Source organism: Pristiophorus japonicus, chromosome 16, assembly GCF_044704955.1.
Source record: "Pristiophorus japonicus isolate sPriJap1 chromosome 16, sPriJap1.hap1, whole genome shotgun sequence".
In the NCBI taxonomy this organism is placed as follows: Eukaryota; Metazoa; Chordata; class Chondrichthyes; family Pristiophoridae; genus Pristiophorus; species Pristiophorus japonicus.
Window position 1 is genome coordinate 10,248,552 of NC_091992.1, and position 18,169 is coordinate 10,266,720.

An 18,169-nucleotide genomic window follows, 5' to 3' on the forward strand; every position below is an offset into this window, starting at 1 on the left:
AAAGGGATGGTGGGCCGACTTGAGATGGTAATGGCAGGAGTTAGAAAAAAATTAGTCTAGATAGGGCAGAATAATTACCAGCTACCATGGGAAACAGAGAGAAAAAATTACATAAGATCGGGGGGAAGGGTGAGGGGGTTAAACTACTTTGGATTGCAATTTTCATTGATCTGCTTCGCGTTTTACAATTGTAGAAAAGATAATAAAATTCGGAATGTTCAGGCTTGCTAGTGCTGCATTTCATCCATTTGCTTTTATTGACCAGGTTAATCAGTGTCTGAAAGAGAAAGATGTTTCTGGCAGAGCCCTTCCTTCACGAATCTGAAATGTTAACCCATTTTTCTATTTCACATGCTGATCAATCACCTGTGAATTCCTTGCATCTTTCGCGAGTATCCCAGACCAGGTAAAGATCATCTTGTGTTGTGTTTCTGTAATGCAAGAAGGGCTGTGAGTCTTTGGAATTCTCTAGCCCAGCTTTGTCGTTGAGTATATTCAAGACTGAATTCTATCGATTTTTGGGCACTAAGGGAATCAAAGGAATGGGGAAAGTGAAATAGATATAGCAGATCAACCATGATCTTATTGAATGGTGGAGCAGGCTCAAGAGGTCATATGGCCTATTCCTGCTCCTATTACTTATGTTCTTAAGAATCTACTTACTATCTTGATACAAATGACTGAACAGAAAACCTTGCATGAAGCAGCTGAATTTCAGTGTCCGCTCACGGGAATCTCATGAATCTTGTAAGGTCGCTTTTCTATTGACCAATTTCCATATTTTGACAATAATTTGAATTATGCACTTATATGAAGTGGTTCCATTTTTTTTCACGCATTTACTTTTTTTTAATGATATGATTGTCATTGTTGGTGAATGGAACATTAACCTCTCTTTACCTCAAAGTGGCTGCACAAAGTGTTCTCAAGGTTAATGGTTGGGTGCAGTAGCTGCCTCTGCACTGCTCCAACCCCCGCCATTACCCGCACCACGTGTCCGACAGTGGGCTCCACAACTGGATTGTTACACTTGCTCACAGAATCAGCAGGAGACCATCAGTGTTCTCGATCAGGCCAACATCCCCAGCATCGAAGCACTGACCACACTCGACCAGCTCCGTTGGGCGGGCCACATCGTCCGCATGCCCAACACAAGATTCCCAAAGCAAATGCCCTACTCGGACCTCCTACATGGCAAGCGAGCCCCAGGTGGAAACGTTTCAAGGACACCCTCAAAGCCTCCTTGATAAAGTGCAACATCCCCACCGACACCTGGGAATCCCTGGCCAAAGACTGCCCTAAGTGGAGGAAGAGCATCCGGGAGGGCGCTAAGCACCTCAAGTCTCATCGCCGAGAGCATGCAGAAAGCAAGCGCAGGCAGCGGAAGGAGCGTGCGGCAAACCAGTCCCACCCACCCCTTCCCTCAACCACTGTCTGTCCCCCCTGTGACTGTGATTCCCGTATTGAACTGTACAGTCACTTGAGAACTTACTTTTAGAGTGGAAGCAAGTCTTCCTCGATTTCGAGTGACTGCCTATGATGATGATGACTGCTCCAACAATGTGCCTTGGTCCCCTCCGAACTCCAAGACTGCACCCGTAACACAGCAATTTCCATTTCTCACACTACCCATCCTCCTGGCATTTCTGAAACAAATTGATGATTTAGTCACATTTAATCACAATTTATGTTTTGTCCCTCCAAGTCACCACTGAGATCTGGGTTCAGACTATCCAAAGCCACTGCATTTCGTACCATTCGAGTCAGCAGAGAGTAAAGTTTGGTCCCATTTGTTTTGAGCTAGGTTCAAAGCCAGATATCAGAGCTGAAAGGGCAGTGTTCTGACTCAATTTACCACTCAGTTCCCCATTTTTCATTAATATCCCATCAGTAATAAAGAATGGTTAATTCTTCAGCAGCGCCTCCCAAACCCGCCACCTCTACCACCTTGAAGGACAAGGACAAAGGCAGCAGGCGCATGGGAACAGCACAACCTGCACGTTCCCCTCCCAGTCATACATTACCGACTTGGAAATATATCGCCGTTCCTTCATTCTCGCTGGGTCAAAATCCTGGAACGCCCTCCCTAACAGCACTGTGGGAGCACCTTCACCACACGGACTGCAGTGGTTCAAGAAGGCGGCTCACTACCATCTTCTCAAGGGCAATTAAGGATGGGCAATAAATGCTGGCTCTGCATCCCATGAATGAATTTTTTTTAAATTAAAAATTAAAGAATGTAATATTCCAGATGAAGCACCACTTTCTGTGCTTATTTTGTGCCCCCCACCCTTATCTGGAGGTCTCCTCTTTCACCCCACTTTCTCCCCAACAGGTTGTCTCTGCCTCTCTCTTCGTCACCCTCACTCCTCCACACACACATCCATAGACACTCACACAGAAGGATGTTTGTGTATGTCTCTCTCATTCCCTCCTCAGCATGGTCCCTATTCATCTTTCTATGGCTTTGTTCAGTATGGTTTGTGCGTTTTTGTCTCTGCACCTTCCCCCAGCAGCAGCATTTTTCTGTTATTCCACCCCGCCCCCTCCAACAATTTGGTCTCTATTAAAAATTGTTGCCACTGGTTTTACTTAACTGAGACCACGACATATAATATAGATAATGCCATAAACTGCTAGAGTTTCAGTTTGTATCTCCTGGATGTCGTTGTCACACCAGGATGTTCTCTCGATGGCAGATGTTCTGCGATGGCATTTTCCAAGAGGTTGCCTTGCAAGCCAAAGCCCCATGGTCAACACATTATTCATTAATTCTGTGTATTTGTCACCTCTCCACCCCTCGCCTGCAGCAGGTTTTATTCTCCCCACTCACAGAGAACAAGGTTTCTCTTCTACGTATGTACATTTAACTATGTGATGTTTCTGTTTTGTTATGTGTATGCTTAATGTCCATACACCTTTCGTGTTTCTTATTTGTGTGTGTGTGCGCGTGTTTGCATGCGCTGTGTGCGTATATGTTTTGTGCACAAGTTTTTTCTGGATTAAAAAATGCATTAAAGCCAATAATAAGTTTATAAAAAGATCGTGATTCTCTATTTTATTGTAACGCCTGCCTTATCCCACACACCAGATGCATAACATCAGTGCAAAAGAATTAAGAATGCCTTGCTTGTTAATTAATGCTTTGAATTTTAAAAATAACTTACACGCACAGCTCCTTTGCAGGGGCATGCAATCAAACACATTTTCTCAAACTGCTTTTTTTTTTCTTTAATTCCTGTGTTGCCAAAATAGAAACTCAATTGGAATGTCAGAATTACTGGGGGATGGAGAAGACAATCAATGTGAGCGGCTGGCTGTGTGATGCTCTCATATTTTTTAATCTGGTCTCAACAGAATTGATGTTAGCTTCAGCTATTGGACCAGTGAATAAAGAGATTCAGCTTTATCACTGGTTTAGCTCATAGGTCACAGAAAGTGATGATCAGAGATATTCATTTTTTTCCCCAATATAGTTTTTATGGTTAGTTTACTTCATAGAATCATACATAAGAACATAAGAAATAGGAGCAGAAGTAGATCATATGGCCCCTCAAGTCTGCTCTGCCATTTAATATGATCATGGCTGATCCGATCATGGACTCAGGTCCACTTCCATGCCCATTCCCCATAACTCCTTATTCCCTTATCGGTTAAAAAACTGTCCATCTCTGTCTTAAATTTATTCAATTTCCCAGCTTCCACAGCTCTCTGAGGCAGTGAATTCCACGGATTTACAACCCTCTGAGGGAAGAAATTCCAGCACAGAAGGAGGCCATTCAGTCCATCGTATCTGTGCCGGTTCTCTGAAAGAGCTACCCAATTAGTCCCTCACCCCTGCTCTTTCCCCATAGCCTTGCCTTGCATTTTTTTTCCTTCTTAAGTAGAGATCCAATTTCCTTTTGAAAGTTACTATTGAATCTGCTTCCACCGCCCTCCCAGATCATAACTTGCTGAGTAAAACATTTTCACATCTCCCATCTGGCTTTGTTGCCAATTATTTTGAATCTGTTGCTGACCCTCCTGCCAGTGAAAATAGTCTCTCCTCATCTATTCTATCTAAACCCCTCATAATCTTGAATACTTCTATTAAATCTCCCCTTAACCTCTGTTCTAAGGAGAACAATCTCAGCTTCTCTAGTCTCTCCAGATAACTGAAACCCCTCTTCCCTGGTACCATTCTAGTAAATCTCCTCCGCACACACTCCAAGGCCTTGATGTCTTTTCTAAAATGTGGTGCCCAGAATTGGACGCAGTTCCTCAGCTGAGGTCTAACCAGTGATTTGTAAAGGTTTAGCATAACCTTGCTTTTCTACTCTATACCTCCATTTGTAAAGCCAATGATCCCGCATGCTTTTTGAACAGCTTTTATCAACTTGTCCTGTCGCCTTCATCAAGTTATCAAGGTCAGGAAATTTGTCAAAAGTGCTAAAATGGTTAAGCTTTATACAAAGAAACGACTCAGTAAATTAGCCGCAACACGAAGCACAGTACCAGCAGCAGCAACAAACAGAACTCAATAGAATTACACAGAAAATACAACACAGAAACAAGCTGTTTGACACCACCAGTTTGTGTTGGCACTAACATAGCATTTCAGTAAAATATCCCAAAGCGTCTCACATCGATGAAAATAACCGGACACTGTGAAGTGGAGGGAGATGAATTAAATGTAGCAGTCAAAATCAATTATCAGAGAGGTAGGTTTGGAAGGGGCGGGCGGGCGGGCGGAGGGGGTGGGGGGGGAGAGATATAGCAAGGCCACAGGGGTTTATAGAGCTCTTTCCAAAGTGGGCCCGAGAGAGCTAAAGGCTGTGCAGTCAAGAGTGAAGCCTTGAGCCCACGTTAAATCAATATTGCGGTTAATTTGCACATGTCTCAGGTTGCAGATAATTACAGATCCGGAATGAGGATTTATTCCACCAACGGGGCAGCACCATGAAGAACAGCCTTTTCTAAACCTCCGGGCACTCAATTAAAACTGGACAAATCCTGCAAATAAGAAATAAGTGCAAATAAAGCCGAGTTGCCTCTGCCTTATGGCCCAGATTGCCAAGGCTGGAGGGATGAAAACGCATGGCAGACTGCACTTTGCACACCCCCACACGAAATGAAACACCAGTTTTCTTAAAAGTTAGAGTTCACCATTAGGCTTTTCCAGTGTCCACATGAACCATATGTCCAGAAGGACCAGAATTACAACAACAACAACTGGTATTTAAATAACGCCTTTAACATAGTGAAATGTCCCAAGGCGCTTCACAGGAGTGTTATGAGATAAGAAATTTGACACCGAGCCACATAAGTAGAAATTCACACTTGGTCACAGAGGTATGTTTTAAGAAGCGTCTTGAAGGAGGAAAGAGAGGTAGAGAGGTTTAGATAGGGAGTTCCAGAGCTTGGGGCCAAGGCAGCTGAAGGCACGGCCACCAATGGTTGTGCGATTATAATCAGGGATGCTTAAGAGGCCAGAATTAGAGGAGTGCAGACAGCGCGGGGGGGTTGTGGGGCTGGAGGACATTACAGATATAGGGAGGGGCGAGGCCATGGAGGGATTTGAAAACAAGGATGAGAATTTTGAAAACAAGAAGTTGCTTAACCGGAAGCCAATGTAGGTCAGCGAGCACAGGAGTGATGGGTGAGCGGGACTTGGTGCGAGTTAGGACACAGGCAGCCGAGTTTTGGATCACCTCAAGTTTAAGTGGGTAAAATGTGGGAGACCAGCCAGGAGTGTGTTGGAATAGTCAAGTCTAGAGGTAACAAAGGCATGGATGAGGGTCAGAGTTTGAGATTAGTCAGAGATTGAGATTTATTGTCAAAATATGATGATCTGTTGACTCAAAGCATCAACGACATGTAAACAGGCTAGAATTTCTCTTTATCATATTTATTGCTCAGATTAAATGTAAGTTGACAAAGAAACTGGCTCAATTGATTTAATTTAAATAGAGCCATTGATGCTTATCAGAACTAGAGACTGGGGTTTGCACTGCCTCTTTGTACAATGAATTCTGGGAAGACAGACATCTTAAATCATCATAGCTGTCAGCTGTAACAATTTTTCTTTAATTTTAAAATTTAACACAAAACATACATGAAAGTAAGTTCGAGATAAGAATTTAACAAGCAATACAAATACAGCCTCAACTGTAACCAGTTGTACAAACAAGGAAGTAAGCTGAACCATGGTGGTCCTTGTCTAAAGAAAACAGCGAACGGGATGTACCAAAGAAAGACTTGCATTTCTATAGCGCCTTTCACGACCACCGGACGTCCCAAAGCGCTTTACAGCTAACAAAGTACTTTTTGGAGTGTAGTCACTGTTGTAATATGGGAAACGTGGCAGCCGATTTGCGCACAACAAGCTCCCACAAATAGCAATGTGATAAAGACCAGAAAAACTATTTTTGTTATGTTGATTGAGGAGATAAATATTGGCCAGAACACCAACTTGAACAGTTATGCCAGCCAATCTCCCTGAAATCTATTCTCCTATGCTGTAGTATATATATATATATTTTATTCAACTAAAACTTAATATATTTTTGGACCATAATGTTTTTTTTCCCCCCCCAAGCCATAGTTCTCTGGAAAGGTTTTATAATCACGGCTACAGAGTACCAGCTGATGCGGGTGATGCCAATCTCCCCCTTGGAAAGATGCTTTAAAACAAAAAGTGATATCTGCAAAGTCCAGATGATTATCAGGAATGTGGGTGATGCAGCCAAGGCCACTTCCCTGGCTGCACTGAGAAGGTGGCGATGGCCAATTGGTTTTGAACCACTGAATGGCTTGCTCGGCCATTTCAAAGGACATTAAGTGTCAACCACATAGTGTGGGACTGGAGTCCAGTGTAGAGGTGGCAGGTTCCCTTCCCTGAAGGATATTAGTGAACCGGTTGGATTTTTGGCACTTCCAACAGTTTTCACGGCTATTTTCCTGGTGCTAGCCCATAACTCACCAGTTTTATTGAATCAAATTGAATTTCACCACTTGCCTTTGAGGCATTTGACTTTATGACCTAATCTAGCATCCTTGTCACCACACAACCGTACCCATCTTCATAAGATGGTCAGATATCACTGAAGAAGATTTGAAGCAATTGTAGGTCTACTAAAAAGGCATAGAAAGTCCACAAACTAAAAATATCAACAACCCATTGTAAGCAGTATAATACAGAAGGAATATACTTCAATACATCACATACCCTGTCCAAAACAAACTTATTTTCCAGTTTAACTTTTACTTAATTGCTCCAAACATTTGCCCAGATATTCGATAAACTTGCAGGGACATGGTTGCATGATCGCTGGTAGCCCATTCAGTACCTCACCCAAGTGGACATGCTTCATCTGTGAGTCGACGCGGTGACCGGCAGCAAGCTGTTCAACTGTGGAGAGCATCGCAAGAAAGCTCTTTCCTTTCCTCATCTGACAGCCACATGCACACTCTTCAATAGGAGTCACTGCACAGCAATCAGAAGCAAGAACCCTGGTCGTTTATTACCCCCACTAGCTAAGGAGTGCTGAGGCCAGTTGTAGCAGCTAAACTGCTCCCCCAGCTGAGATCAGATAACTTGATACAAACTGAGAATCGAACCTGGAAGCCCCTGGTCTGTATGGCTTAGCACGACAGCAGGCTGTGCTTTTAACTATATGTCCAGAATAAAAATATATAAGATTCTGAGGGGGGGGGGGGGCTGACAGGGAAGATGCTGAGAAGCTGTTTCCCCTGGCTGGAGAGTCAAGAACTAGGGAGCATAGACTTCAGGATAAGGGATCGGCCAGTTAAGGCTGAGATGAGGAGGAATTTCTTCACTCCGAGGGTTGTGAGTCTTTGGAATTCTCTACCCCAGAGGGCTGTGGATGCTGAGTCGTTGAGTATATTCAAGGCTGAGATAGATAGATTTTGGGACGCTAGGGGAATCAAAGGATATGGAGATCTGGCGAGAAATTGGAATTGAGGTCGAAGATCAGCTATGATCCTATTGATTGGTAGAGCAGGCTCAAGGGGCCGAATGGCCTACTCCTTTTTCTAATTCTTATGTTCTATGTTCTTATGTTAAAAGTCAAGGGCAAGACGAGGACATTCAGCCCATCAAAGCTCATTACTCCACTACCCCAGTTGTCTCATCATAATATCTAACTATCTTCAACAATCTCAATTTACTTTTACTAGGCTGTTTGACAGATCCTTCCAAAGAGTTATCACTTCTTGAGTAGTAAGAAAGAGCTTGCATTTAGACAGCAACTTGCACGACCTCAGAATGTCCCAAGGCACTTCACAGCCAATTAAGTCATTTTGAAGTGTAGACACTGTTGTAATTTGGGGAAACACCACAGTAGTAAGATAAATGACCAGATCATTTGTTTTAGTGAGGTCGGTTGAGGGATAGGTGTTGGCCAGAACACCAGGAGGACTGCCTTGCCCTTCTTCAGGTAGTGCAACGGAATCTTTTACGTCCACCCGAGAGGTTAAATATCTTATCAGAAACACCGACAGTGCAGCACTCCCTCAGCACTGCACTGGAGTGTCAGCCTAGATTATGTGCTCAAGTCTCTGGAGTGGGACTCAAGCTTGACCTTTTGACTCAGCAGCAAGAATACTACCACCGAGCCATGGCTGACACAAAAATAAAGAAATCCTTTCGAATATCTTTTACATTTATTTTTCATTAATTTCTATTTATGTCTTCTGGTCCTACTCTCCCAGTTTACTTTGAAGTAATAACCTGTGTTTATTTTCTGCATACCATTTTATATGCTTAAATTAAATCCATTCTTAACCACCTACCTTCCAGACTGTGAAACTTAAGCTCTTCTAATCTTTTCTCACAGCTCATCCCCTTTGGGATACATTTCCCTCTTGAGTTGCTGCATAAGCAGTCTTGCTTCAGACCATCACTAAATTTGTAATGTAAATGTGGAGTCAGGCTCGTTCTGGCCCCTAAGTCAAGACAAACTCCTGGAGTGAGTCTGGTTGGGCTCTGACTCTGGATTTGCATGACAACTGCTTAGTGCTGGTCCAAACCGAAATTATTTCGCACCAAATGCAGCTTGAAACTTGGGATTGGTCGTGTGGCTCTCTTGTTCAATTTTTCCTATAAATTTATCCTTTTTTGGGATATAGTTTAAAAAAAAATCTGAACACAGTAAAAAAAAAGACTTACATTTATATAGCGCCTTTCAGGACCACCGGATGTCTCAAAGCGCTTTACAGCCAATGAAGTACTTTTGGAGTGTAGTCACTGTTGTAATGTAGGAAACACGGCAGCCAATTTGCACACAGCAAGCTCCCACAAACAGCATATGATAATGACCAGATAATCTGTTGATTAAGGGATAAATATTGGCCAGGACACCGGGGAAAACTCCCCTGCTCTCCTTCGAAATAGTGCCATGGGATCTTTTACGTCCACCTGAGAGGGCAGACGTGGCCTCGGTTTAGTGTCTCATCTGAAAGACGGCACCTCTGACAGTGCAGCACTCCCTCAGCACTGCACTGGAATGTCAGCCTAGATTTATGTGCTCAAGTCCCTGGATTGGGACTTGAACCCACAACCTTCTGATTCAGAGGCGAGAGATGGTGCTGCCCACTGAGCCACAGCTGACATGCTACAGTACCATACGTCTGGCCTGATCAGTGCTTTGCCAAATTAGCACAGTTTCTCTAACCTTGTATTCTACTGCTCTGACGATATATCTTAGCAATTTGTTAGCTTTTTAAATTATTTCGCCATTGTCTAGACATAGTGACATGTCTATTACCTCCATGCCCTTTTCTAAGCCTCCTGTAACCCAAGTTATTTGTATTCTGTGTGCCCAAATGCATAGCCAATTTACATCCCGTTGCAGATCTTTAGCTGCGTTCTTTGTCTCTACGGCCCTCCCTATTTGGTGTCATCAGTCAAATTTCACGAGCTAACTCTTCCAGCTTTTGATAAGCATCCATTCAGCCCTTCTGCAAAATGCCTTGCGACCTTTTTTGCTACATTAAAGGCAGAATTTCCATTTCCACTAAAATCTGAGTTATAACTGCATTTGATCCACCTGTGAGCTTCATGCTGGTTGGCAGAACAGGAACATGTTTAATAAAGTTGCACCTTTATGGCTTGAAGTCTATAGCCTGTATCAAGGTACAACAGCTACACAGCAGACTTTGCAGTAATTATGTCCTTTTTTTGGATGGACCGACTGATACGAAAGGCAGATCATTGCTCGCCTTTCAGCATTCATTAATTACACAGGAACAGGAGTAGGCCATTCAACCCTTTGAGCCTTTTTTCCCCCATACGTTCATGGGATGTGGGCGTCGCCAACAAGGCCAGCGTTTATTGCCCATCCCTAATTGCCCTTGAGACGGTGGTGGTGAGCTGCCTTATACAAATAACTGAGTGGCTTGCTAGGCCATTTCAGAGGGCAGTTAAGCGTCAACCACTTTGCTGTGGGTCTGGAGTCACCAACAGGCCAGACCAGGTAAGGACAGCAGATTTCTTTCCCTAAAGGACATTAATGAACCAGATGGGTTTTTACCACAATCCGGTAGTTTCATAGTCACCATTACTCATACTAGCTTTTATACCACCAAGCACAGGCAGAGGAAGGAGTGTGCGGCAAACCAGTCCCACCCACCCCTTCCCTCGACGAATGTCTGTCCCACCTGTGACAGGGTCTGTAGCTCTCGTATTGGACTGTTCAGCCACCAAAGAGCTCACTTCAGGAGTGGAAGCAAGTCTTCCTCGATTCCAATGGACTGCCTATGATGATGATGATGACTAACTTTTTATTCCAGATTTACCTGCCTTCGTTCTGTAACCCTTAATACCCCTTGCCTAACAAAAATCCATCAATCTGAGTTATGAAATTTTCAATTGACCCCCAGCCTCAATTGCATTTTGGGAGACAATGTTCCAAATTTCCATTAATTATTAAGTATATGAATTTTAATGTTAATACTTAATATAAATCCCCTAACACAGATTAAAAATAATTATTAAATTTGACTTTTTAATTTGGGCGGCTGTAATGTATGCATTTGTGAGTATGCTCACAGGTTTGTAGAGCTGTTCCATTGTGAGTGGCTTAGCCAGTCACGTGATGTTCACAAGACTCAATAAAACCCCAGTCAGTTGACTCTAGGTCATCCACAATGAGGTATGCAGTTGTGGATGAACTGGTAATGTGTACTGTTAATAAACCAACTAGTTCTTAAGAATTCATAGCAACACATTGCTATTAAGCAAAGAACCCACGAACCAAATACATTACAGTGGCCAAATGGTGGAACATGTTGGCAGCCCGTCCGTTCTGGCAGCGAACAGGCCATTTTAAGACCCAGGGCTTCTTTGAAATAAATATGGTGAGCTGCGTGCGCCGAAGGGGCATGGTGAGAGATTCAGGCCGTGCGGCAGCAAGATAAATCCCAGAGAAGAGGGGGCGCGGAGGTGGGGGAGACCTGGGCAGCATTATCTCAGATTATTTCTGTGGGGCCTGGAAGGGATACCCTTCCTTCTCGGGTCCCACAAACGTAATGTAAGTTTGCCTCCATGGGGCCTCTTCTGGTCTACCGCCAGAGAAACTGGTCGCAGGGAGCACAGCGCAGGCTGCGATCAGTCCTGGCCTAAAATGCCATTCGATTTGCATGTTAAAAAGGGCCTACTGCCCGAAACGGGCAAGAACTTCAGCCACTAAGCGGTAGGCCCGTGTTAAAGTGGCTGCGGGTCAATTGATGACTTTAACTGATGGTAAGTCTACTGACATAACTTTGAGACTGTTTACACCCCTGGCTAAGGCTGTTTCCAGCAGGTTAAAATCAATTCAATTAATAGGAAGACTGTCTTTTCAGTGCTCAGAGAATCTCACATAATTTGCCATGTATTGAACCATACTGTATTCATCAGGTTCAACGGGATTAATATAATAGCAAGTGCAATAAAAGTCTCCTTTAATTTGCTTTTGGGCTAGAGGAATACAAATGAGTAAATAAAAATGCAGCGATTGTAAAACACAGCATAGAGTCCTGAAAAGGATGTAATGTGGAATAACTATTGAACATCAGATCCTTTTTATCCTCCCTATCTCGGTCACCTGCTACAACCCTCAGAGATCTCTACGCTCCTCCAATGCTGGCCTCTTGCACACTCCACCATTGGCGGCTGTGCCTTTAGCTGCCTGCGCCCTAAGCTCTGGATCTCCCTCCCTAAGCCTCTCTACCTTTCTCCCTCCTTTAAGACGTTCCTTAAAACCTATTTCTGTGACCAAGGGTCACCTGTCCTAATTGCTCCTTCTGTGGCTCGGTGTCAATTTTTGTTTGATAATCGCTCCTGCGAAGCGCCCTGGGTCGTTTTACTACGTGAAAGGTGCTTTGTAAATGCCAGTTGTTGTATGCCCACTCTAGTGATCTGTACGATGTATTCTGATGTCCACTTCTTTCACAGTCCACTCCTGTTAATTAAAAGTTGTCTGTTGCTTCAAACAAAAGGGGAATTATCCAGTAGTTCAAAATAAGCAATTTTAATAAAACAGCATACAGGGGTTTGTTTGCAGTGATTTCAATTCAAATTAACTGATAATTTGAGTTAAGCAACTTTGAATTTCGAGGAGTGGACTCTTTATTTCTTCCTACTTTAACAATTTTATTTCTCATTTTCCTCCATTAAGAAGACGGGTAGCTAAAGTCAAAATCCGAGCTTGGCCTCAACTAACCATCACTTCCTGGTCTGCCACACAAGATGCTGGGCACTTTGGGACCTCTTTGTTCCTCTCTCTCTTTGAAATATCACACGAGATTGGGGCATACTCCATTTAAAAGGCCGCTTCTTTCGATGTCCAAATTAAGAGACCGATTGAGTAGAAAAATGGACAATAACGGGATCCCAAGCAATTGCGATACCTTGTGCATCACAATATATATGCACTGCCCACCCCACCAGAAACCATGTGATCTCCTGGGAGAGGCGGGGAAAAAAACTAAATCTGCAAAGTGAAAAAAAAATGTTGAATTATATTTGGAAACATTCAAATGCATATGCATACATGCACAGTGCGATTAGGAGCACTGGGAAGTATGATTAAGTACCTGCATTGTCCTGTACAGCAGTGCTAGCATGCAGGTTTGGTCCCCCCACCCCCTGACATTGAGTTTCCAATCTCAACCATTCCGTTGTAACAATGGCCTTTTAAGGTTTGGAAAATAAGAAGCTTCAGCAACGCAGCGACCCAGACAGTACAATCTGTTGTGAATGGGCATTAAGAATGGACAATGAAAAGTGAACAATTACATTGTGTGGTGGCTAGTTTAGGAATTCGCTGGGCTTTGCATTTAACATAGTGTGCCTTCACCTCTGCTAGGATTTACGTAACCACGTCTATTGCCCTCTCTCTATTGGTTTAAAGGATTCATCACCCGGCCCATGAAGAGCAGCGACTGGGTGTGATGCTCCAAGATGAGGAACAGGAATGGGCGATCGGCCATAAATTTGGACTGTGAAGAAAGAGGCATGAACCCAGAAAGAGAGACGACGGCAACTTCACTTCCTTCTTCATCCACCTTCAGTGCCACGTGTTGCTTCAGCTGTGGGAAGGAAGGGAAAAAAAAGAACATTATGAATACATCATGTGGGCGAGGATGAAGTCAGCAAGTATTCGACCTGTATTATCATCATCATCATTGTAGGCAGTCCCTCGAAATCGAGGAAGACTTGCTTCCACTCCAAAAGTGAGTTCTCAGGTGACTGAACAGTCCAATACGGGAATTACAGTCTCTGTCACAGGTGGGAAGCCTGATTCCCACCCACGCTCTTTCCGCTGCCTGCACTTGCTTTCTGCATGCTCTCGGTGATGAGACTAGAGGTGCTCAGCGCCCTCCCAGATGCTCTTCCTGTACTTAGGGCGTTTTTTGGCCAGGGATTCCCAGGTGTCGATGGGGATGTTGCAAATAATCAAGGAGGCTTTGAGGGTGTCCTTGAAACATTTCCTCGGCCTATCTGGGGCTCGCTTGCCGTGTAGGAGTTCCGAGTAGAGCACTTGCTTTGGGAGTCTTATGTCCTGCATGCAGACAATGAGGCCCACCCAACGGAGCTGGTCGAGTGTGGTCAGTGCTTCGATGCTGGCCTGATCGAGAACACTGACATTGGTGCATCTGTCCTCCCAACTCAACTCACTGGGTAGCTCAGTTGGTGCATGCCACTAACCAGTGAGCAACTGAGCTATCTGGATCAGGGAGGTCCCAGGTTCCTGAATTAGTCCTTCTGAATTAACTAAACTCAGCTGGGACAGTGGTGGAACCCCTGGGCTAGGGACGAGAAAAATTAACCAGGGTTCATCTTCATCGTCACAGAATTATACAGCATAGCAGCGGCTATTCGGCCCCTCGTGCCTGTGCCAGCTCTCTGAAAGAACTACCAACTAGTCCCACTTGTACTGTATGCACCAGTGAGCATTGTGAGTCACTCACGTGATGTTCACAAGACTCAATAAAACCCCAGTCAATTGGGTCGAGGTCATCCATGATGAGATATGCAGTTGAGAGCCTAGTGGATGAACTGGTAATGTGTGGTGTAATTGTTAAACCTTTGTTAATAAACCAACTGGTTCTTAATAGTAATGTGTTGCTATGAATTCTTAAGCAAGAACCCATGAAGCAAATACATTACACCACTCCGCTGCTCTTGCCCCATAGCCCTGAAAATGTTTCCTTTTTAAGTATATAATTGATAGATTTTTGGATATTAAGGGAATCAAGGGATATGGGAATAGTGCAGGCAAATGGAGTTGAGGTAGAAGATCAGCCACAATCTTATTGAATGATGGAGCAGGCTCGAGGAGCCAAATGGGCCTACTTCTGCTCCTATTTCTTATGTTCTTACACTTAAAAGCCTTCCCTTATTGCAGGACAAACTTACCCCTCAGTGAAATGAAGCCCCGACGATGAATACTTTGTTAGCCCCAGGGTATGACTATCAGTCGGATTCTTAAGTTGACAAATCCCCTCCCCTACTTGGTGGAATTTGCGTGCAGCGATTGTATTGTCAGAACATATGGTGAGAGCACGACTGAAATACTCACTGAACTAACGCGCAGGTTTCCCTGTTCACAAATACCAGACAAATCTGCTTCGTTGTGGAAGAGATCCATCACGCCCAGGTCTTGAAACATTTCAATTAAGTCATAGTTGCCGTGTAGAGTGAACTTTGGAATATAGACCTCTCTTGTCCTGTGAAATAGCAGACATAAATCACTCAGTCATCAAACGCTCAACTGGAATTTATGCTTTTGGGTAAAATATTTAATTTAACGAGAAAGATATGCCATAAAGTTTTAATTTGTTCCTGAACTCTCACTCATCGCACCATCTCGTTGTTTTTTAATTACTTTTTTTGGTTCTTCCATTGTTCTTTATTGTCAGTGTTCTCTGCCTCCTCCCCCATTCCAAAGGAACTGACTCCTTACAGTGGATAAACTCCATAAGCACAGGTCCCTGCCAAACCACTCCAAAAGAGGCTGATATTGATGTCTGTGTCTTGGCAAGGAGTGAGGCCGTCTATATAACCCATTCACCCATCATCCTTGTGCTCGCTGACCTACATTGGCTCCCAGTTAAGCAACACCTCGATTTTAAAATTCCCATCCTTGTTTTCAAATCCCTCCATGGCCTCGCCTCTCCCAGTCTCTGAAATCATCTCCAGCCGCACAACCCCCCGAGATCTCTGTGCTCCTCCAATTCTGGCCTCTTGAGCATCCCCGATTTTAATCGCCCCACCATTGGTGGTCGTGCCTTCAGCTGCCTGGGCCCTAAGCTCTGGAACTCCCTGCCTAAACTTCTCTGCCTCGCTTCCTCTCGTTCCTCCTTTAAGATGCTCCTTAATACCTACCTCTTTGACCAAGCTTTTGGTCATCTGCTCCAATATCTCCTTATGTGGCTCAGTGTCAAATTTTATTTGATAACGCTCCTGTGAAGTTTTACTATGATAAAGGCGCTATATACATTCAGGTTGTTGTTGTAATCTAGTCTCCACCAGACATATACACTTTCCAAGAGGGGTTGTTGGCTAGCAATTAAAAGCCGGAACCCCTGCTGATTCCCCCGCACCCCCTCCCTAACCCAGGTCAGTTGTTGCACTTCTACTGTCTGAAATCAGCTAACTCAGCACAGAACTGGAACTGAAAAACTGTTAACTAATTCTTGTTAACAAACTCCCTCAGGGATTTCTTCCTCTAATCTATAAGGGGTTGAACCCCCCAAGCACAGCATCACCCAAACAATTACATCCCGCTTTACCTCATCTTCCTTTCAACCTTGCTCGTGTTCTACATTATGGAGCTTGGGACTTCACCTAGGTTTTCCATTTTTTTTCCAAATCAGTGTATATTGTGTATAATGCCATATCTAACTACCTGTCATGGAAGCATTGGCAGAGATCGGAGAGAAGGTCAACTAACTGGTTTCTCAACCTGGAATGAGCAAGTTGCACAGGAACATCTACTGATTAGTAAAAAGCCATGGATCAGAAATGCAGTGTGTGTTAATGTCTCCACGTATTACATAGAAACATAGAAAATAGGTGCAGGAGTAGGCCATTCGGCCCTTCGAGCCTGCACCGCCATTCAATGAGTTCATGGCTGAACATGCAACTTCAGTACCCCATTCCTGCTTTCTCGCCATACCCCTTGATCTCCCTAGTAGTAAGGACTACATCTAACTCCTTTTTGAATATATTTAGTGAATTGGCCTCAACAACTTTCGATGGTAGAGAATTCCACAGGGGTTCACCATTCTCTGGGTGAAGAAGTTTCTCGGTCCTAAATGTACCCCTTATCCTTAGGCTGTGACCACTGGTTCTGGACTTCCCCAACATTGGGAACATTCTTCCTGCATCTAACCTGTCTAAACCCATCATAATTTTAAACGTTTCTATGAGATCTCCTCTCATTCATCTGAACTCCAGTGAATACAAGCCCAGTTGATCCAGTCTTTCTTGATATGTCAGTCCCGCCATCCCGGGAATCAGTCTGGTGAACCTTCGCTGCACTCCCTCACTAGCAAGAACATCCTTCCTCAAGTTATATTGTATATTTGAAACCAGGGACATTAGCAGTGGGCACAGGATCCCATGGAACCTACTCAGTTGAGCCGCTTATTTAAAAACATCTTTTAAAATAAATGTGTTCCTGGGCTGTGGGAGTCGCTGGCAAGGCCGGCATTTATTGCCCTTCCCTAGTTGCCCTTGAGAAAGTGGTGGTGAGCCGCCTTCTCCTTGTATCGCTGTAGTCCGTGTGGTGATGGTGCCCCCACGATGGTGTTGGGCAGTTCCAAGATGTTGACCCAGCGACGATGAAGGAACGGTGATATATATGTCCAAGTCAGGACTGGAGACACGGAGGTGGTTGGTCTTTCCTTTTGACCTCTGGCAAAGAAGCTTCCATGACACTGTTGCTCTTGTCTTGCTCGGTTTATCGAGGTCACGGGAAGGGTAGTGCTGTCGAAGTAACCTTGTTGAGTTGCTGTGGTGCACCCTGCACACACCACAGCCACAGTGCGGGGGCAATGGAGGGAATTCAGTGGCAGGGGCACCGATCAAGTCACAGAACCATAAAAATTTACAGCACGGAAGGAGGCCATATCAGCACTATCGTATCTGCACCGGCCGACAAAGAGCTATCCAGCCTAATCCCATTTTCCAGCTCTAGGTCCGTAGCCCTGTAGGTTATGGCACTTCAAGTGCACATCCAAGTACTTTTTAAATGTGCTGAGGGTTTCTGCCTCTACCACCCTTTCAGGCAGTGAGTTCCAGACCCCCACCACCCTCTGGGTGAAAACATTTCCCCTCAAATCCCCTCTAAACCTCCTACCAATTACTTTAAATCTCTGCCCCCCCCCCCCTCGTTGTTGACCCCTCTGCGAAGGAAAATAGGTCCATCCTAGCCACTCTATCTAAGCCCCTCTAACTTTGCAGACTTTTCAAAAGAAAATTCCCACATGTCAGCTAATCCAAAACCATTGAGACATTAGTCTCATTTGATGTCAGCAGTAGACCTGACTCCACGAGTTTTGTTGCCCAATTTGGACTGAAAGTCAGATGTGTCCAATAAATAAATCTGAGCCTTATATAGGAAATTCAAAATCATGTAGTTCAAAAATACTATTTTCAGTCTTCTATTGCGACTCGGTT

The 18,169-nt window shown here is 44.2% G+C and overlaps 1 protein-coding gene across 1 annotated transcript in view; it reads right to left on the reverse strand.

Moving 5' to 3' along the window:
* Nucleotides 1–5,816: 5,816 nt before the first annotated feature.
* LOC139226311 (heparin cofactor 2-like) overlaps nt 5,817–18,169 on the reverse strand; it is a 30,599-nt gene continuing 18,246 nt past the window's right edge. The window contains exons 3-4 of the mRNA XM_070856973.1: nt 15,066–15,213; nt 5,817–13,572 (exon numbers count right to left, since the gene is read on the reverse strand). Coding sequence (XP_070713074.1) covers nt 13,381–13,572; nt 15,066–15,213 — 340 coding nt within the window. The 3' untranslated portion in view covers nt 5,817–13,380. The remainder of the gene's footprint in view (nt 13,573–15,065; nt 15,214–18,169) is intronic.